This window comes from Benincasa hispida, chromosome 9 (genome assembly GCF_027475165.1).
Source record: "Benincasa hispida cultivar pf3 chromosome 9, pf3_genome.v1.1, whole genome shotgun sequence".
Classification (NCBI taxonomy): Eukaryota; Viridiplantae; Streptophyta; class Magnoliopsida; order Cucurbitales; family Cucurbitaceae; genus Benincasa; species Benincasa hispida.
The window spans coordinates 53438386-53460508 of record NC_143486.1 but is presented as its reverse complement, the minus strand read 5'-3'; the positions used below and the strand labels follow the sequence as shown (position 1 = coordinate 53460508).

The 22123-nt window shown below is 35.4% G+C and overlaps 1 protein-coding gene across 1 annotated transcript; it reads left to right on the top strand.

Moving 5' to 3' along the window:
• Window positions 1-14726: 14726 nt before the first annotated feature.
• On the top strand, window positions 14727-18996 carry LOC120085347 (uncharacterized). Its single transcript, XM_090317119.1, has 7 exons — window positions 14727-14790; window positions 17164-17583; window positions 17714-17803; window positions 17890-18111; window positions 18245-18330; window positions 18428-18523; window positions 18615-18996. Exons 1-4 carry the CDS (start codon window positions 14727-14729, stop codon window positions 17910-17912), a joined length of 597 nt encoding a protein of 198 aa, XP_090173245.1. The 3' UTR covers window positions 17913-18111; window positions 18245-18330; window positions 18428-18523; window positions 18615-18996.
• The last annotated feature ends 3127 nt before the right edge of the window (window positions 18997-22123 follow it).

The following is a 22123-nucleotide window of genomic DNA, read 5'->3' as shown; positions in this document are numbered from 1 at the left end:
AGCATAAAAATCCTACCTTGGCTATGTCTCAGAATCTCATAGTACCTCCTTGATGATTTTGAGAAGTATCGACAAAATCCTTACATGTTTGCTACAGACTTTGGAGGTTTCGAGAATAGTGATCACAACCCTAACAACCGTGATCTCCTTCTCCAATTGACTGATTCTACCCACAACACTACTTATTGCTTGAAGTTATCTACTTTATTTCTTGCTTTTAGTTTGATAGGTTGTTTGTAGTGAGTCTAATAGACGGTTTCTCGCTTTCTTTTCCTTGCTGTTTGATGCTTCCTTAGGTGAAGATTGTTATACTTTTGTTTAACTTAAATAAAGACTTTGTTTAATGCTATCTTGCTTTATTCAAACTTTCTTTCTATTTTATTGAATTAATTGAATTGACTACAAAGTTTATCTCTATCCTCAAGAAGAAAAAAGAAACCTAACCTAACTACTCATAGCATAAAGAAATCTAGTCAAACAATTAAAAAAAAAAAATCTAGCCAAGAGGGTCAGTCGACCTCAATCTTTGCCCTTCTAAAAGTCCTTCGAATCCGATTCAATCCTTGCCTCTCGCAATGCTGCACAGTAGCACTCCATCGATGTCCTTCGTTCCCCTTTAACTATTATGATTCCCCTGCTGGTTGGAAACTTCTATGACTTGATGATAGGTAGCAAGAATTTACCTAAGCTCATGCAAAGTTGGTCTTCCCAAGATAACATTGTATGTTGATATGCAGTTCACTACTAAGAAATTGATCATCCTAGTAATCACCTTGGGCTCTTCCCTGAAGATTATAGGTAATTCAATCACCCTTTCTGGATGTAGTTAATCTCCCCAAACACCAACCAACAGGGTTAGACTGCTCTTCAACCGAGTCTTCTCAATCTCCATCCTTTCAAAAGCCACTAACGATAAGACATCTGCCAAACTCCCCCAATCCACCAAGATGCGATGTACCTTGACATTTGCAATCATCAAAGTGATCACCACGACATCATTATGTGTTTGATGATGATTTCCAACCTTTTCTTTTTGACTTCTCCTAATATCACATATAATCCTAACCCTTCCAACTCGTTTCTTGCTTGTCGTGCGATGACCTTGCTCTTCCTTTTGGAATCTCCTCTTGTCGATCTTCCAAGGATTACAATAATCACCCTTGGTGGGAAACTTTTCCTACCTGGGGATTTATCCTCTCTGGTCGGCCGTTGTTCCCTAGTGACCAACGTTGGTCTTCTATCTCTTTTCTCCCCAACGTACTCTTTGAGAAATGCATTCCTTATCAAAGCCTCGATTTCATCCTTAAGTTGTATACATTCTCTGATGAGATGTGATAAAGGGAATATTTATCCATATTTCATCATTGTGGGCTTGATTTCATCTTTATGGGATCTTTCAAGAGATTCATGTGAATTATCTCTATAAGGATTTCTTCTGGCTCCACAGTTGTTGGGGTATACTTTTCAAACTTATATAGTGGTCAAAATTTGGTCTTCTCTGTTTCATCTATTCAATGTCTTTTGGATTTGTCTCCACTTGATCTTCCTTCTCGATCTCTACCTGCTGGCCTTGGTGATTTTTCCTTGACTCATGGGCTACTCACTCTGATCAGAGTAACTCTTCCGCACTCGTGTATTTCTGGGCTTGTATAATGAACTCTATGTATGATTTGGCCTATTTCTTTCCTAATGATCTTAGGAACTTTCTATCTCTTAATCCCCTATTTGCAATTTTTCTGCATTAAAATGTATTATGTACTCTCGTAGTGTTTCACCATACTTCTCCTTATTGACAGTAGATGAGTCGTCGACTTTCTTTGGTCTTGTCCACCTAAGAACTATGTAACGAATGCTCGTGCTAGATCACGGAATGACCCTATTGACTTTCACTATAACTTCTGAAACCAATCCCTTTCTGGCCGTATCAAAGTAAAAGAATTCTTGATACCTTATCGCATCATGAATCCTATGGAGCTCCATCCATGAACGATATATGTCCAAATGCTCAATTGGATCCTTTCTCCCATCATATGACTTGCTAGTAGGTACTTTGAACTTTGACGGAAGCTTGACGTCCATAATCTTATCTGTTAATGAAGGATCTGAAGGAATCCTTTAGTGGAAGTGGATCCTCCCAAACCCCAAATTTTTATAGAATTACAATTTTACAGAGGAAGAAAAAATTATGCATTTATATATAAAAAATATAGCATGCTGAAAAAAGAAGAGAATAAGAGTTTAGAAGACTTACTCTTGAAGATTCCAAACTACACGTTTCCTTTTCCCTTTGAAGACGTTCCTCAAACGAACAAAATCGGAAAGGGCAAGACAACAAGATGATCTTGGTATTCTCATGTGAGAATCCAAGAGTTTGTGGTGCTCTAGTGAATTTGGTGAGGGAAGAGAGATAGAATAATGAGGGAGGAGGAGAAGGGAGGATGTAGAAAAAACACACATTGTTCTACTGTGAATAATGCAGGTAGAAGATGAATCCCCTCACTTTGGCAATCACCCACCAACGTGATGTGGAGGGAACTAAGGTAAGGGAAGTTATTTCCCTCCCTTTAATTTAATTTAAAATAAAATAATATAATACAATTTTAATAAATTAGAATATTATATATATAAAATAATAATAATAACTAATTTATTATACATATATACATAACTATATGTTATATCATATATAATACATAACCTATAGTTTTTAATATTGTATTATATACAATATAACCTTAGTTTCTTCTCTCTCACAAATGACATTTAATATAAATCACATTTATATTAAATTGAATAATATGAATCTAATTCACATAATTAATATTTGAATCATATTCAAATATTTATTTCCAACTTTAAATTATAATATATCAAAAACATTATAACAATGATATCATATATAATTAATTCCCTCAATTAATTTGAACAATTCAAATTAATCCAAAACTTATTCTCATTAATTCCTATTGAGCTACCGAGGGGACCTCATGGATCTGTAGCTTGAACTCCAACGATACATGAATAATTAATTAAACTCTTTAATTAAACTATTCGTCATCCGTTAACTGCCAGACACTCCACTAAAGACCTACAACTGCACTCTTCACACTACAGATAAATTTCTATGTCCATTTGATATAACCAATCAACGGTACAAGACCCTTCATAAATTGCTCGTAAGTATAGTTGGGCCAAAATTACCATTTTGCCGCTATAGTTACATATAACTTCTTAAGTACCACTGATCCCTCTAATGAACAATAGATCATAATCCAACTATGGCTAACCCTTCTCGGGCCTGAAGAGGGTGTGGCGCCACATTGCACAAACCCCATAATCAGCTCTTAAGGGAGCAATTTATCTACTTGCCCCGACAATGGGGAAGAAGTGAATTCCTTCTTGTGTATTGATAATGGGTAGAAATACATGTTATTACAGTGCAAATAAGTAAAACAATGAGAGATTGTGACAGTAAAAATAAACAAAATCATGTCCAAAAGCGCTAAACTTAAGAAATTACATCGCATGCATCCATCACATAAAAGTAGTTAATTTACTTATTTTGTGCAGGAAAAATACGTTGGCACAAGTAAAAGTGCGATCCAAGGAATTAGACGACCGCACGCTTGAAAGATTGCGATCGCAAAATCATGTAATCGTATGAGATTGTGAGAAGTTGCTCAAGAAGGTGACCACATAAAGACTGCGCATCAAGGTGACAACATAATAAATTATGATGGGACAAAAAGCTGATGACGGTCGAATCCGAATTTAGTTGACAAGCCATTAAAACCATACTGTAGCAAGTACACTCAACTTTCAGTGAACATTAATCGACACATTAGAGCAGGAGATTTAATGACCGCCCATCATTGCAATCATTAGAGAGAAAGGTTGCTTCACCTTGAGCTCTATAAATACCAGAGGCTACCATTGTAGGTTAACAAGATAGATCATATACAAGTTAGAGAGTCGTTAGTCTGTTCACGTACATACTTAGATTTAGAGGACAGAGACGAGCTAGGAGACGAAGAAGCCGAGAGATCATTCCCGGACAGATCGAGAGACTGCTGGAAAGCGCTACAAGGAGAGAGGGCCAATAGTTGCGAGAGCATGAATATTCATCTGGGCAGAGTTGAAGTGAAAAAGGCAGTGTAAAAGGCCACGGGAAGCAAGACATTGCTACCGGGCTTCTTATCTCTACATTCCATTGCTATTCTGTATTCAACATTTTATTTATAGAAAATAGAAATCTCATTCCAAACTATGTTCAATCTCTCCATACTTTGCATGAGTAGCTAAATTTCCGAATGGGTTGAGAAGTACTTAGCTAGCATGACCTAAGATTTACCCTTTATGCGATCATCTTGCCTTATGTATGCATCATTCACCCTTTAGAGATACTTGAGAAAGTAGTCTAAAGATACAATCTAGATTTGAGAGAGTCAGATTAGAATCTAGGCTTGAGAGAGTCAGATTAGAACCGCATAAGCAAGAAATAGAAACTTAGACATAAGTTCTATCGCTATTTACACATCGCATACACCCTAGAGATAGGATATGATAGTATGCGGTCACCTTGTTTTATGTGTGCATCATGCATCATCACATAGACAAGAATAAAGGCTTAGACATAAGTCCTATAGACTTTTTCGTATACATCGCATGCGTCCTAGAAATAGGAATTCGGAATTTGCATTGAGAAATGACATGTTGTTGTTTGTGGATAGCATGATCGCATAGCTTGTACGTAATCTTAGGAAGTGTTAGCTGAAACCCCTTCTCAACCTGTTCACCGCATACTCATTATAACTCTCGATTTCATCAACTCTTTGTTCGAACTCTGTCGGATAGGAAATATTCTTTATCAAAACACCATCCAACTTATTTATTTTCACCACCGCAAGAGAATCAAATTAACTGCCGCATATTACTCAGAAGTCCCTGTGTTCGACCTTGGACTTATCAGGAAACCTAGTGAGGCTTATACTTGGGTCTTATTAGGAAAACTTGCATGTGCAACGCATAACACATCACCGCAAACTCATACCATAATCGCATCACATTTATAACGCATCATGTAGCCGTGTTCCCAATTTCCCAATCAGACGAATTCCCAAAATGGTAGGCTTGTTGAGTCAGCGATCTGGTCACTCTCACCTATACAAATCAAAGGACCACCCTTATAGGAAGGAGTTCACAACTCTCTCAGGATTTAGGTCATGTTACCTATGGTCATTCTACTGAAATGTAAGTCTCTATTATGAACGACGTTATATAATGAGACTAAACATTTCGTTGTCTGGTCTTATACAAACTCCTTTGTATAGAATATCCCCTTTCACATGTCTCCACATGAATGATCAAGATCAGATCATTTGTAGCACTTTACAACAATTGTAACATCTACAAAGCGGACCACACTCGTAGTGTCACTAGGATAAGGTATACGACCTTATCCATCTACTACAGACCATTTAGGTTCTCACTTAAACATGATCCACCCGCGTGTCTCTAATTTTGAAATAAAACATCACATATTTTATTACATAAATAAAATGTTTGTACATTACAATTACAACTATAGGACCCTACGAGATTTAGGGTAACCACACCAACAATCTCTCACTTGACCTAAAGCTAGTTGGGTGTATAATATAAAAGTCAAACTAAAATACATAGTACATAAATTAATAAACTAGGGCACAAACTGCCCAGTACATATCTCCCACTTACCCTAGTTTAAATGTGTCCTATCTGATAGACCCATACTTTGTAGGTGACCTCAAACACCTTAACCGTGAGAGCCTTTCTGATACATCGAACCATATCCAACAGGGTTCGATTTCTCCATTCTGATACACCGTTCTGCTGAGGTGTACCAAGTGCTGAGAGTTGGGATACAATTCCATGTTCTATCAAATAGTTTTGTAATGTCAGATCCATAAACTCTCCACCTCGATCAGATCGAAATGTCTTAATAGTTCTATTTAATGCATTTTTCAACTTCAGCCTTGAATTCTTTGAACTTTTCAAAAGATTCAAACTTATGTTGTATCAAATAAACATACCTATATCTTGAATAATCATCAATAAAGTAATGAAATATTCAAAACCTTCCATTGCTTTAACATTCATCGGACCACAAAGGTCTGAATGTACCAGCTCTAGAGGTTCTTTGGCCCTATGACCTTTTTCCAGTAAAAGGTCTTTTAGTCATTTTGCCTTCAAGGCATGACTCACACACAAGTAAAGAATTTTCTTCTAACTCGTCTAGAAGTTCATTCTTCACTAATCTCTCAATCCTTTTGAGATTGATGTTGGGCATTGTCTTTAGGAGAAATTTTAAGCCTTTTATGTTGAGTTACGGTAGTTTCAAACATTTCAGTGTTATGGAGGGCTTTAGTTGCTAACGGTCTTAACACATAAAGGTTTCTTTCCAGTTTCGCAAAACAAATATCTACACTATTTTTTAAAATAAACACTTTATTTTCATGGAAGTTGATACAATAAGATTGTTCAAGAAAACATTTTACAGAAATTAGGTTCCTTTTTAAACCAGGAACTACATACACATTTTCTAGTAAAATGAATTTATTCTATAAAGTTAACTGGAGACCTGCTATAGCCGAGACGATGTACCCAGTTCCAACCAACATCGTCATCTCACCAGTATCAAGTTTCCGCTAGGAACTAATTCCCTGAAATGAAGAACAAGCGTGGTTAGTGGCGCTAGAATCCATAATCCAGGCAGAATCATCATTCTCCACTAAACATGTTTCCAAAACAAGAAAACCACATTTAACTTGCTTTGCCTTCTTCTTTTCTGCCAAGTACTTGGGACAGTTCCTTTTCCAATGCCTTTCTTGGTTGAAATGGAAACAGATTCCCTTTGCAACCTTGGCTTTCTTGCCCTTTTGGGCAGCAGCTGGTAGGTTAGCTTTCCCCTTTCCACATTTCTTCTTCTTCCACCTTTTGGTGTCAGAGGAAGAAGGTACAGACTTTGTTCTAAAGGTCAAACCTCTATGGAACTTCTTAGAGGATGAAGCAACATTTGCCTCACCCTTCTGTTCCTTGCTTTTCATCAAGGATTGGAAGGTTGATGTCGGGTAGAAATGCACGTCATTATAGGCCTTTTATTTAGAATTATGAGGGTTGATAAGTAGAAGATGTGGCGATTATATTAAAAATTCATGAGAAAACGAGCTTGCATCGATCGACATTAAGAATCTCAGCTAACCCACTTTTATGCGTTTTTATGCATTCAATTGTCTATCTTTGTAGCTAACGCAGGAAGCGGTCGCATACGCGGAAGCAAGGCTATCACAAAGACGATCGCATGTTGGGAATCTCTCCATCGCAGAGGCGAACACATACGTTCAACGCATGGATGTTGCGGCCATCAATCGCATGCGTCCATCACATAGAAGTAGAGGCTATCAAGCAAATGCGGTCATCACAGAGAGATTGTGACTACAAAATAATAACCATAATAGAGGGATGACCGCAAGGGTGGTGGAATGCGTTGATACTCCAGAAACCAAGCATGAATGCATACCTCGAGAGTATGAAAAGGTGATTTTGATATTTAATCTACCATGCCGTTAGCAGCAGAGATTCAGAGTAGGTCCATCACATCCATCACGCCGTTAGCTGCAGAATTTCAGAGAAGAACCATTAATATTGTCGGCGATCAAACTCTATAAATAGAAGCCACTGAGAAGAACTTCAAATTATCCAAGGTTTTCTGCCTGAGGTTCCCTACCTTAGAGTGGATCCTTGTGATCCAGACCAAAGCATGAGAAGATAGTCTTGAGAGTTCTTCATCCTCTCAACCATTTCGATTGACGACCGGAGCCTTCGCCGAAGTTAGAGCTCAAGAGAGTCTACTCCACCGCCCATCCATGGCACCACCGGCCTTGACACACATCTGATGGAAGCAAGACATTGCTTCCACCTGCCCATCCATATCTCTTTTATCCTTGTATTGTATTACATTTTGGCTTAAAAGATTAATACATTTTGTGATCAATGCATTTCTATATTTTCCTTCAATTCCATCTCCATCTTCATTTACTTAGCATCCTTTACTTTCATTGCATCACTAAATAAGACTGCTAGAGTATCGCATACTTAAGCATGCGACATAGGAATATGAAGCATGTAGCAAACCACCAAGATGTGCGTTGCACGAGTGTTGTGAGAAAACCTTATTTGTTTAGTGTGAAGCTGTAGTAATGCTTGTCTATAAGCGGACGCAATGCTTGCCTATGAGTAGAATCAGCAGCAACCAACTACCCGGAAGGGTGAGTAGTTAATTGCATTAAGCAATGTAAGCAAGTGTTCACTAGAGATAGGAATAATCTTACGTCAACCATGTTTATGTGATTACCTTGTCTTATGAGCGCATCACTCATCACTCATCATTTAGGCATACTTGGGAGAGTAGTCTAAAGACCAAATCTAGACTCGAAAGAGCGGATTGGATCGTATAAGCAAGAATGGGGAACTTAGGAATAAGCTCCGTTTGCTACTACATAGCGTATGCATCCTTTAAGTAGGACATGGTGGTATGCGGTCATCTTGCTTATGTGTGAGAGCACGTGAGCAAGAATAGAGACTTAGAAATAAGGCCTTGCGACACTATCGCATATTCATCGCATGCGTTCTCATCAAGTGTGTATAGCATGGTCGCATAGCTTGCATTGGCTGGGGTTGCCCTTGTGATCAAGCTTAATGTTGTAGTGAAGATATCCTCGCCATTTCATCTATTTTTCCATGCATTTCACTATGCGTTAACAGTTTTCGTGTCTCTACCTCTCGTTCATACTTCCACCGCTTAATCTGATAGTTAGGAGTAGAAGTAGTGCATAGCTCATAACTCTCAAGATTCTTTTATTCTTCGTCGTAAACACATTACTGAATAACATTTAGCTACAAGTCCCTGAGTTCGACCTCGGATCACCCGAGAAACTTGTGATCTCGTTATACTTGGCGAGAGTGCAAGAAAACTTGTGATAAGAATGCAGGGTCATTGCATACGAGATTAACGCATACTTTCCATTCTAACGCATGACCACCGACGCAAGAGAACAAATGCATAACCTAAGACGTGCATTGCACACATATGCGTTCCATAATTTTCATCACCAAAGGTCTGTACCTTTTTTAGCAAGGTGGTTAGGTTGTAGTCAATCCTATTCAAAATAGCATTTCTACGGAACTGAAAAACTTTATGGTAAATATTCCAAAATGAAGCTAACTTGATTGGCTTCATCGATGATGTACCCATTCATTCCGCATCGTTGAAGTGGACCATCATGTTGAGAACGTGTTCTCGAACATATGCCCCTTTTTGCATACGGGCATTGAAGATGTGTTTGAGAACGTCATGCTTAAACTATACAGATGGTTGTTCGAACATTCCCCTTAGGGACTCCATGATCTCACGGGTTGTGAGCATGGGCTCATGCTTCTTGGCCATGACTTCGGAAAGACTCACCAAGATGTACGCTTGGGCCTTCTCATTTGCCCGTGTCCAACGCTTATATGCTTCTCGAACATTTTGAGCAGCATTAGGAGCTGGAATGAGAGGAAAATCCTCCATGAGGACAAAACGAAGGTCATCGATGATAAGTATTGTATTGATCATGTTTTTCCATGAAGTGTAATTTTTGCTGGTTAATTTATCAGCAGCGAGTAAATTTAATGTTGTAGAAGTCATTGTGAAATAAGATTGTTGAAACCATACACATTATTTATTATTAGTTTATTTGCATTAAACTAACAAGACAACCAATCAATTTTAGCAAAATAGTCTAGTGTACCCTAAGTGACATCTATTTTGCAGCGATGTTTCAATAAGGTAGGACAAAAGTCACCGTAGGGTGATTAAGTACTCCTTCACTCAAATGAGACAATCTCAACTAATAGACCAAACAACACCTTATTACTGTAACTATCAATCACCAATGTTTGGTCCAGAATTTGTTAAATTCACTTAACAATTCTTATAAGTGTAACCCCTCATTTTAGGCCCTAGAGTTTCACTCCAATGAGCCAACCATAGGGAAAAACCAATTGGGACATGAAACTAAAGCAACCTTATCCATTGTTGGAGTTTGAAGAAAGCATCATACAAAAATGTCATCCTTTAAGGGGACACCCACAGTGCCACGAAGCCATGTATGAAACTTTACTTCGAACTAATGAGAGAGATCGAGAGATGTGTTGTCAACGTCCCACTCCCACTTACTACAAACACTTTCTCCATTCATCTTGATATTGATCTATACAAATGCCACCCGTAAGAGGACATCCATGGTGCCTCAAGGCCGAGTATAAATCTCACGGTGTGAACTTTAAGGAGAAATGTGAAGAGGATAAAATGAACTATCATATACCCCATTTTCCTCCCACTAAGTGTCCTATCTAGCGTTAATTAACTTAGGAAAATCTGGCTACTGATTTTAACTAAGTGATTGTTTAATTTGCCCAAAAATAACACTTGCCTTTGGATAGTTAAACAATTTCGATTAAGGTCCATTAAACTCGTTAATAAACTTTAATCAAACTTGCATGCATGTAATAAGTCTATCTAATTCACCTTTCCAGGTAAGTTTTCAGATAGAGATATTCCATTTTTGTCAACTTAAATAGCCTAGCCTAGACAGAAGTCACCTTAGACAAAAAGTCCCTTATAGATATATTTGTTACATAGTTAATCTTTTATTAGGAATCAATTTAATCCTATTAAACCAATTAAAAAATTAAACTTAGATCTCTAATCTCATTGGAAACGTGATCTTAGGTCTATGTGAATCATGCTTTAAAACAATTTTAAAAAATGATTTTTAACCTAAGGTTTGCATGCAACTCTAAATTATTGGTTTTAATTCTAATTTCATTTAGTTATAATGATTATAAAGAATGAAATAATTAAAACCATATGCTGCATGCTTTGACATTTTTTAGTAAATTATAACAATTATAAAGTATCTAAGGTAATGTCATGCTTCATGCAACCTCATTTCACTACTAATATATGTAACATTTATATAATAAAGTAATGAAACATACAATAGCATACATCCATACATACATTAAACCATATATTCTCACAATTATAATATAAATGATGTATGAATATGCTATTAATGCATGCATGCATATATTCTAACATTTATATTATATGATGCATGAACATGCTATATCAAATAAATCATGCATTTACATATATTATAACACTTATGATATAAATGGTGCATGAAATTAAATACATAACCTATGGTGGGTTTTAATTCTATATGGCATACAATATGACATATATATATATATATATATATATATATAACAATAAAACATACATCACATTTATATTAAAACAACAGTTGATGGATCGAGATTGGACATCTAAAAGAAATTTTAAAAAACTAACTATTACAAAAATAATAGCCACCCAATTCGAAACAGGTGAACCGAGCCTTGAACTACTCAAATCGGACAAGGAACCGATCCAAATAAACCCAAATGCTCAAACCGGAGAACCCACGAGCTGAACCAGACCGACAGACCACAAACCATGAGAACTAGAGCTCGACCGCGTGAAACTTCCATCTCGGAGCGTCGCAATGCTATGATCCAGCATTGCGACACCACAGAAATTTTCTTCCGTTCGCTGCATCATAGTGTCGCAGCGCTAGGGCAAAACATTGCGATGCTACAGTATAGATGCCTCTGTACTGTTTTTAACTCCTTCGAAAATCCATCGTTTTCCATCTCGTTTTCTCCAGTAATCGAACAAAAACACTACGAACAACTCAACAATAGAATATAGACTCAATTGCACAATGAAATACCCAAAATATGGGCCTCTACAGATCGAAATTCATAAAAGAAAACCATAAATTCTAATGTCCAATCTCAAAAATATCCATCAATGCAATACCACATTCAACAACAATTCATCACATAAAAAAATCACAGAATGCAAAAACTAAAACCCATCAAAATTGTAAAAACAACATTAAAACCTGGCTCTGATACCATTTGAAGGAACCTTTATGAGGGGATCCTTGAGCGGAAGCAGATCCTCCCAAACCCCAATTTTTTACAGAATTACAATTTTACAGAGGAAGAAAGAATTATGCATTTACATATGATAAAATATAGCATGTTGAAAAAAGAAGAGAATAAGAGTTTATAAGGCTTACCCTAGAAGACTCCAAACTACACGTTTCCTTTTCCCTTTGAAGACGTTCTTTAAACCAAAAAGGGCAAGACCACAAGATGATCTCGATATTTTCAAGTGAGAATCTAGGAGTTTGTGGTGCGCAGGTTAATTTAGTGAGGGAAGGGAGATAGAATAATGAGAGAGGAGGAGAAGGGATGATGCAAAAAAAAAACACACACTATGTTACTGTGAATAATCTAGGTAGAAGATGAATCCCCTCACTCTGACAATCACCCACCAACATGATGTGGAGAGAACTAAGGGGAGGGAAGTTATTTCCCTCCCTTTAATTTAAAATAAAATAAAATAATTTAATTTTAATAAATTAAAATATTATATATATAATAACTAATTTATTATACATATATACATAACTTATATGTTATATCATATATAATATATAACCTATAGTTTTAAATATTGTATCATATACAATATAACCTATAGTTTCCTCTCTCTAAAAAATGGCATTTAATATAAATCACATTTATATTAAATTTAATAATATGAATCCAATTTACATAATTAATATTTGAGTCATATTCAAATATTTATTTTCTATCAAATAAAATTTGTATTATAATGTATCAAATACATTATCACAATTACATCACATATAATTAATTTAACTTAATTATATCATATATAATTATTTCCCTCAATTAATTTAAACAATTCAAATTAATCCAAAAACTGATTCTCATTAATTCCTATTGAGCTACTGAGGGAACCTTATGGACCTGTAGCTTGAAGCTCCAACGTTACGTGAATAATTAATTAAACTATTCGCTATCCATTAATTGTCAGGAACTCCACTAAAGATCGGCAGCTGCACTCTTCATATTACAGATATATTTCTGTCTATTTGATATAACCAATCAATAGTACAATGACCCTTCACAAAATGGTTGTAAGTACAGCTGAGCCAAAATTACCATTTTGCCCCTGTAGTTACATCTAAGTTCTTCAGTATCACTGATCCCTCTAATGAACAATAGATTATAATCCAACTATGACTAAACCCCTCTTGAGCCTGGAGAAGGTGTGGCATCACATTGCTCAAGCCCTAGAATCAGCTCTTAAGGGAGCAATTTATCTACTTGCCCCGACATTGAGGAAGAAGTGAATTTCTTCTTGTGTAGCTATGTTCCCAGCTCCCCAATCAGACGAATTCCCAAAATGGTAGGCTTGTTGAGTCAGTGATCTGGTCACTCTCACCCATACAGACCAAAGGACTGCCCTCATAGGTAGAAGTTCACAACTCATTCAAGATTCAGGTCATGTTACCTATGGTCATCGTGGTAAAATGTAAGTCTCTATTATGAACGACATTATATAATGAGACTAAACATTTCGTGGTCCAGTCTTATATAAACTTCTTTGTATAGAATATCCCCGCTCACATGTCTCTACATGAATTATCAGGATGAGATCATTTGTAGCACTTTACAACAATTGTAACATCTACAAAGCGGACCATACTCGTAGTGTCACTAGGATAAGGTATCCAGCCTTATCCATCTACCACAGACCATCTAGGTTATCACTAAACATGATCCACCCATATATCTCTACATACATATTTAAACTACAATATAAACTTGGATCTTAGTTTATTGGTTTGTGGTTAATGCAACTAATTTTGAAATAAAATATTTCATATTTTATTACATAAATAAAATGTTTGTATATTACAATTACAAACTATAGGATCCTACGAGATTTAAGGAACCAACCCCAATAGGGTCGACATGGTCAATTAGAGTCTCTAGATCCAACACCTCATCCATTTTAGTTTTGGTCCTACTACTCGTCCTCCGACGCTCGACCCTATGACTTCTCCTTTTTGGCACTTTATGGCTCTCCTTTTTGTCCAGAAAGCTTCTTAAATCTGTGTTTGAGAGACTATTCGTCCGAATGCCCCTTTTTGGAGTTTGGCTTTGTTCTCGGTCGCTCGTCCTTTCTTTACCTCTGGTCATCCTACATACTTCCGATTTTATACCTCGGAACCACTAGTTACCGTCCTGGCTACCTTACTTTTTTTTACCTTCTCGAATTTTCAAGATTTGAAGATTCTTATCTCCCTCACCTCTTTTCTTCACCGTCTCGTTCTTACCTTGAGCCACGTGGCCTTTTGGTTTTGAGCAGTGGGGATGTGAATCTTCCGTCTCTTCTACTGTTGGAGCATTTCCCTTTGCTGGGTCACAAACTAGTTCTTCTTTCTTGTCTTGATCTTGTTGCCTCATGGCTTCTAGTAATACACCCACACTTTGGTCTAGGTTGTCTATCCTTTCTTCGAGAGCCCCCATCTTCTCGTCAGCTCGGCTATTCTCTAGCCAGGGTAAGGGGTCGTCCATTCTCTTGTTCTTCTTGGGTGTCGATCTTGATCTAACTCATCTCCATCTAAGGAATAGTGGTGTTGAGTTTCTCGACCGTTTGCCTTAGGATTGCCAAAATAGGAATAACACTTAATATTATTAGAAATACCTAGACGATGCCAACTGTTGATGCCATTTTGGCCAAGGATAGACATACGTGGCCTTCACGTGACAACAACTGTGAATTTGTAATTCAGGGAAGAGATGACCTGTAAAACAAAGAAAAAAGGCTCTGATGCCTAAGTCGATAATAGAATTAGATGAGTAGAAGAAATCAGAACTTCTAAGTTACCTCTTCTTTATGTGCTCTTCACTCTTATTTATAGTATTCTTTGATTCGGCTTTTCACTATCCCTATTCCTATATAGAATAGAGATTGCCCCTGCTAAATCCCCCAAGGAAACGAGGTTGTTTCCTTAGGGTCGCATAGTTGTGTGGGCTCGGCCACACCACTTTATTTTTCCTTTTTTTCCTTCTATGTTTAACTTTGATTTTTCACACCCCAAATGTACTTCTTACCCTTCTATCCAATTTTACCTATAACAAGAATATAGAATAATGAGATGAGAAAATTAGAAACAAATTTGCAGCCATACTCATAATCATTGAACCCACCATCTTTGAACTTTCAATATTAAATACCTCAAAAAAAAATATATGGAGAAAATTTTGGCTAGTGAAGTAATTCCAATCTATGAAACTTGTGTTAATAACGTGTTGTAAAAGATGGAAAAAAGGAATAAGTTAAGAAGAAGAGAAAGTACAAAATGAATGTACTTTGCATTCAATTGTATCTCCAAAATGTCTCAATGACCACTATATATAAAATTTACAAGATGTGGAAAGATAAAGATAGATAGAAGATAATAGAAATTACATTTCAAGACAATATGCAATATATGGATATCTATATAATTCAAATATTTATAACAATTACACAAATCAATCCAAATTTCCAAAGTAATCTTAATTTACCAAGATTCTTTATTAAAAAAAAAAAAAAAAAACGTTTCATAATCTAAAATCATTGAAATACACCTTAAATTATTAATTTTTCAAAGGTACTTATATAACGATTGGTTTTGTTTAAAAGCCATTATTTCCACGAGTTATTTGAAACAAAGACTCTAATATTTGAAAGTTTTCTTTTCTCAAATATTTGGGTGTTTTTCTAGCTAGCCCATATTATTTAAATAGTTTTAATATAACCTCTTATGTTTAAATACTTCTAATTATACTATTTCCGTTGGTAAATATTAAAATTGGATAATTATAAATTTACCAGCCATGATACTTAGTGAAATTTCGATAAAAAAATAATCTAACTAAAATACTAAGAGAGACTATACAAAAAGATTTGATAGAACTACGTCATTGTATAGGCAAAGTAACTAAATAAAATAATCCAAAATTTGGTTCCAAGCCCCGAGAGGACAAACACACCAACTAGAACACCAAAAGGATGATCAAACCACCCAAAAAGAAGTATAATATCCAATAACGACACATACACAAGAAAAAGTCTAAAGAAGAAGATTTAAGTAGATATGTTTTCAAAGAAGAAGAAATAATATAACCAAAAAGAGTATAGATATATATACATTGCTTCAATGAAATTTAGAGAAAGAGAATGAAGAGATCTCTATTAAAAGTAGAATCACTACTACAGAAATTGGATTACATGACGTTTTTCTAATATCAAGTAAAGGGTATACTCAATGCTTATAAAAACGGCGAGTATTTGATTGTCAAGTATAACGTGATACCTTGATTTCGAAAAAACATTAAGACAAATATTTCTTGATACAATTTCCATGTCAAAAAAAAAAATAACACACTTGACATTCATGATATGTCAAGTGGATTAATTCTTGACATTTATGAGAGTAGCATATGAAGTAGGGAGAGATGGACAAGGTGTATCCAATTTTTCGAACTATTGCTAAGGGCACAACCATGTATGCTTATCAATGCATTTGTAAATTTCTCATTTCAAAAGTCAAGATCATTCTTTTGCATAATGAATTTGGTTTTTAAATCACTACTACAAAATCTACATTACTTTACACGTGTAGTTTTGAATTATTTGACGTTTCTTTGAAAAAAAAAGTCAAGTAATGCCTTTTTAGGAAAGAGAATGTCAAGTAAAAGAGTTAAAAAAGCGGAGATTGACGGAATGTTTTGGATATTTTCATGTGATCCATTACTTGACACGTTTTTCGTGTCAAGTAATATAAGGTCTTACTCGACACGTTTTTCGTGTCATATAAGAAGCTTTTACTTGACATATTTTTCGTGTCAAGTGAACTATAAAATAATATTTTTTTAATCATTATTTTTTTCTCCTCCTTCCCCCATTTTCATTTCTCTCTCAAATTTGGTTTTCCTCTTACCAAAATTATTATTTTAAAGTTAAATGCCCTAGTATAATATGTTATTATATTATATTATATATATATATATATTTTTTTCCTTTTCTTTTTTTTTCCTTTTTTTCTTCTTTCTTCTTTTTGTTTCCCTCTCCCTCTCTTGGTTCATCCTTATGCCGTCGAGACCTCCCCCCCCCCCCCCCCCCCCCCCCCCAAATCTTCATCTTCTTCGTCCGCCGCCTAGCCCCTTCACGCCGCTCACTGCCCTTCGCTGCTGTCGACAATCGTCAAATCTGCGCCGTCAGTTTCGTCGACGGTAGCTTCCATCACGCAAAGGGACGCCCCCAGTTCCATCGCCGTCAGTTTCTTCGCCGCATCCCTCCAGCGCTTGCATCCAACGGTCGTCTAACACCTTCTTCACTGATCAAATCAGCGTCGCAGGTAAGTCCGTCGAGCTGCCTTCAGTTAGTTCCACCACCAAGTCCGTTCACATCAGTCATCGTTATTCGTCTCAGACCCGCCATATCTGACATCCAGCCATCGTTATACTTGGTTTCGCCAGTCGCCGCCATCCAAAACTCCATGACGGTGGGGGATATTGTGGGTAAAGAGATTCATGATTTTTTTTTTTTTTTTTTTTTGGTTTTCTTTGGTTAATTTTGATTACCCACTTGATTTTTGTTTGGATTTTAATTTACCCATTATGGTTGGATGCTATATTTGGAGGTTTGAAGGTTTTGAGATACTGTCCAGCGAGTCGAAGGTTGTTTTGGTGTGTCATAAGTTATTTTTCAGCAGATTCGAAGTTGTTTCGAAGGATTTTAGTGAGTAGAAGGTTTTGAAACCCTTTTTGGTTGATTGTTATTGCTAGAAATTGGTTATGTGAGCTTTAATTGTGACTTATGCATAGGTTGGAGTCCATTGGTGAAGTAATATAGCGAATTTGGATTTTAGCATAATTTTTGGGTAAGTCGTGTTGGTAAGTTTAGAATGATTGATCTGTTGGACTTGGGCTTAAAAGTTAAAAGTGATTTTTGATTTGTGTTCTATGATTTTTGAAGTGTTGGAAAGAGTTGAGTAGCTGTCCAATAGGTTTGAGATCGATCTTTCTAAGGTTTTGGTAAGTTTGGAGGTTAGTATTAATAGTTCTTTGTTATCCATTGAAGTATTAGTCAAATAATTGAGTTATTTTCAATTTTTGATGTTCAATTCAAAGATTTCAAGGGATTGAAAGCAAAGTTAACGATGTTTTGACGTTTTGATAGGTATTGAAGCCTTGAAACTCTTTTGGAATTGTTACATAGTTGCTGAAATTTGCGTTTTGTAACCATTATTATTGAACTTTTCGTAGGTTGGATTACTTTGTTGTAGTTTTGAAGTGACATCGAATGATGATTATTTAATGCATCTGTATGATATGTGTATTAATTATTGGCTTTGTTTTGTAGTGTCCTTTACAAGTGGGAACTGTCAAATGTGGGTATTACGTTATGAGATATATGCGAGAAATCGTGACTAAAGAGAAGAATATTATAACAGATGTGGTATGTCTTTAAACTACTTATATATATTGTAACATTATAGATAGTGCAAATAGTAAATAAATATGTATATCTCACTTTCTATGTTTTATAGATTGATACGAGGAGCTCGTGCTCGCAACTTGAATTCGATGAAGTACGCATGGAATGGACTGAATATTTAGGTCGTTATATCTGGTGAACTTCCTATAAATTTTTTATGTGGCTACATGGGAATGCCAAAAACTTTTTTTGTGTAAATGTTTTGTTCAGCCATTATAGGTTATATACTTCAAAGAAATGTGTGGTGGAGGATAGAATTTTAGTCTTGTGATTTTTGGAATACATAGCACATATAGATTGGTCTTACAATTTTGGAATTATCATATATTGGGGTGGGTTGATAGAGTATATACTGTTGTACGATCCGTCTTGTAAATTTTGGAATCGTTCATATAGACATGAGTAATAGAAGAATGGAATTGTTTATTTCAGTATTCTCAATTGTTACATTGGATATATTGGGCTGATATGTAGATCTAAAATATATGTGCAACTGTTTAGTTGATGAAATTGTCTTATTAGAACAAATGTAATACAAGAAATGAGAAATGGAAATTAAATTTGAATGTTTAATTTGAAGAAAAAAAAAGCATAGATGACATTGGAAATGTGTCAAGAATTAGATTACTTGACCATTATTTCGTATCAAGATAAAAATATATTTGACAAATAAAAAATGTCGAGAGTAATCATAATAATAAGTGTCAAGAATTAATACACTTGACATGTCATTAGTGTCAAGTGTATCATATTTCTTGATACGAAAATTGTGTCAAGAATGATTTCTCTTAGTATCAAGTTATGACATTATACTTGACAGTCAAGTAGACGATACTTTTTATTAGCGTCAAACATTGAAAAAACGTCAAGTAATCCAATTTTTGTACTAGAGAATCTACAAGCTTTGTCCTTTACTTTTCTAGTTTTCTTTTCTTTAATATCATGAGCTTAAACTCTTTTTTTTCTTCTTAATATGTGGATACTCTAACTTGGATGGAAGCCTCACCTATGTTCTTTAGCACTTTTTCTCAACACTTGAAATAAGTTGTCTTTACTGAGTTTGTTTCATTGTTAGCCTAAACTAGTCATTTGGCAGTTAGAGCAACATCGAGATGATGTGGCCTCTTGTTTATTGGTTTTCTTGGGTGCATTTTGGGTGTTGAACTGTTTATAACATATCAACGATATATTCTAGGGTTCAATCACTGCAACACCACTTTTTGACTTTTTGACTTGAAATCTTTAAATTTTGTTCAATTAGATCGTGTTTGTCCTCAATTACTCCAATTTATTTTAAATGCTCGGAATTTACAAATCATACAAAATAATCTTCTGCAATTCGCTATTTAAACCTCAAAATAAATTAAAGTAGAAACTTCAAGAAAAAAATTGTAAAATTAGGGAGGTCATTTAAAGAAAACCACAATAATTCTAATTATTTGATCACTCAATCTAATCCAAGAAAAGATAAATTTGAACTCTTAGATGAGTCACATATAAATCAAATATTTAAGATCTCGTTTGGGAATACTATAACAAAATAGATTTTTCTTGACACATAAATCATGGCAAAAATAGGGAGGAGAGAGAAAAGCCGGTCATCCAAGCCAAAATCATGCATTTTTGGGCGGGAAAAATGGAATTTTTCGGATTTTTCAAAATTTATGACATTTTTTTTTCATGTCAATAATTTATGACTGAAAATAATAGTTATTAAATGTAGGAAAACAAAAAAGACACGATTTTAGCAGAAAAAGACGAAAAATTTCGGATTTTTAGACTATTTTGATATTTTTTGTTTGTCACAAATTTACAAATAGAATTAATAGTCATTTGGTATTTATTTTTAAAAATTTTAATTGATATATTTTAACCCATAAGTATGATATTAATTTTTAGTTAAAAGATAAAGGGAAAAGAAAAGGATGAAGCTCTAGCCCGTCTCCTCATATCTTTCCATCTCTCTCTAAAATACGTGAAACCCATCTCTCAATTTTGTTGTTACCCTTCATTTCTCCTTCTCTTCGCCAGCTTCTTCTTCCACAACAAAGGCCCACAGGCTAGCAACAACTTCTAGGGACCCAGAAACGTTAGACCCACATGATTTGGCTCATACCCTTTCGCAATTTCACCATCTTTCATCAACATTTTCCTCTTTTGGTGTGTTTCAGCTCTAATTCACTTCTGTTATTACTAGTGAAAAACAACTCCAAAGGTTGTTGAATTAGTTATACAAGACTGTCTATAAATACTTTTGTAATCATACTTGTACATTCAAGAGAAAAAAATACATCTAGAGATAAAAACTAGACAGAGACTTATCTTTGTATAACCCTTGTAGCTCCCCATCTCCAAAAATAAGCTTCTCTCCGTAGAGGTAGGCAAATTTTGGTCGAATCACGTAAATCTTCTGTGTTCCTTCTTCTTCCCTTCATCTTCTTTATCTTCTTGCTCGCATTCCTCAGCTCCATCAATAATCTTGCAAAATTTCAACAACATTTTGCATTGTTCTTTTGCTTTCCTCTCTCGGTATTTTCTGTAAGAAAAGAAAATTGTGTTAGTCATTAAAATTCTTTCTTTTCTGTGAGTGCTCAAAATTAATCAGGGTCGTCAACGTGTGTGGTGAAGATTCTTCTTCGCAAGGATTGTGCTTTTAGCACATAGAATTGGTTTCCAGCTGAAAACAAGTAAGTGGTATTTGTCTATTCAAGCCAGACTCTTTAGTTTGCAAAAGCCCAAATTGTTTTTCCTTTTGCTTTTGTTTTCAAAGCCCATCAATGCAACAAGTGGTATTAGAGCCTGCAAGAAAACTTCAAGATTATTCAAAGATTCATAAAGAAAGTAAATCTTGGAGCTTTCAAAATTAAAAGGGAAAGAAATATGATATTGAAAAGTTTGATGGGAAAGGAGACTTTGGCTTATGGAAAGCCAAGATCAAAGCAATTTTGGGGCAACAAAAGGCTCATAAGGCCCTTGAAGATCTAACCAAGCTACCTACTATAGCAACAAAAGAAGAGAAGGAGAATATGGAGCTAATTGCTCATGGCACACTTGTTCTTAATTTGTCAGACAATGTATTAAGATAAGTAATCAACCAAGAAACAACATTCAAGATGTTGACTAAGTTGTATGAGCTGTATGAGACAAAGAATCTGCCTAACAAGCTTTTCCTGAGGGAAAGGTTTTTTACCTTCAAAATGAGTTCTTCAAAATCCTTAACAAAAAACTTGGATGACTTCAAGAGGATTACTACTAAATTTAAAACTCAAGGTGAAGAGATTGGGGTTGATAATGAAGTTTTTGTGCTTCTTAACTCACTTTTAGATTCCTATAAGGATGTCAAGACTACCCTAAAGTATGGTAGAGACTCTCTAACAGCTGATATTATCATTTCAGCCCTTAAAATCAGAGAGATGGAGCTCCTAACCAGCAAAGAAGATAAATCCAGTGCTGAGGGTTTATTTGTTAAAGGAAAGTCTAAATAAAGCAATAAGGAAAAGGGGAAGACAAACTCAACAGAAGAAGGCAAAGAAAAAACCAAAGTTAGATGTAAATATTGCA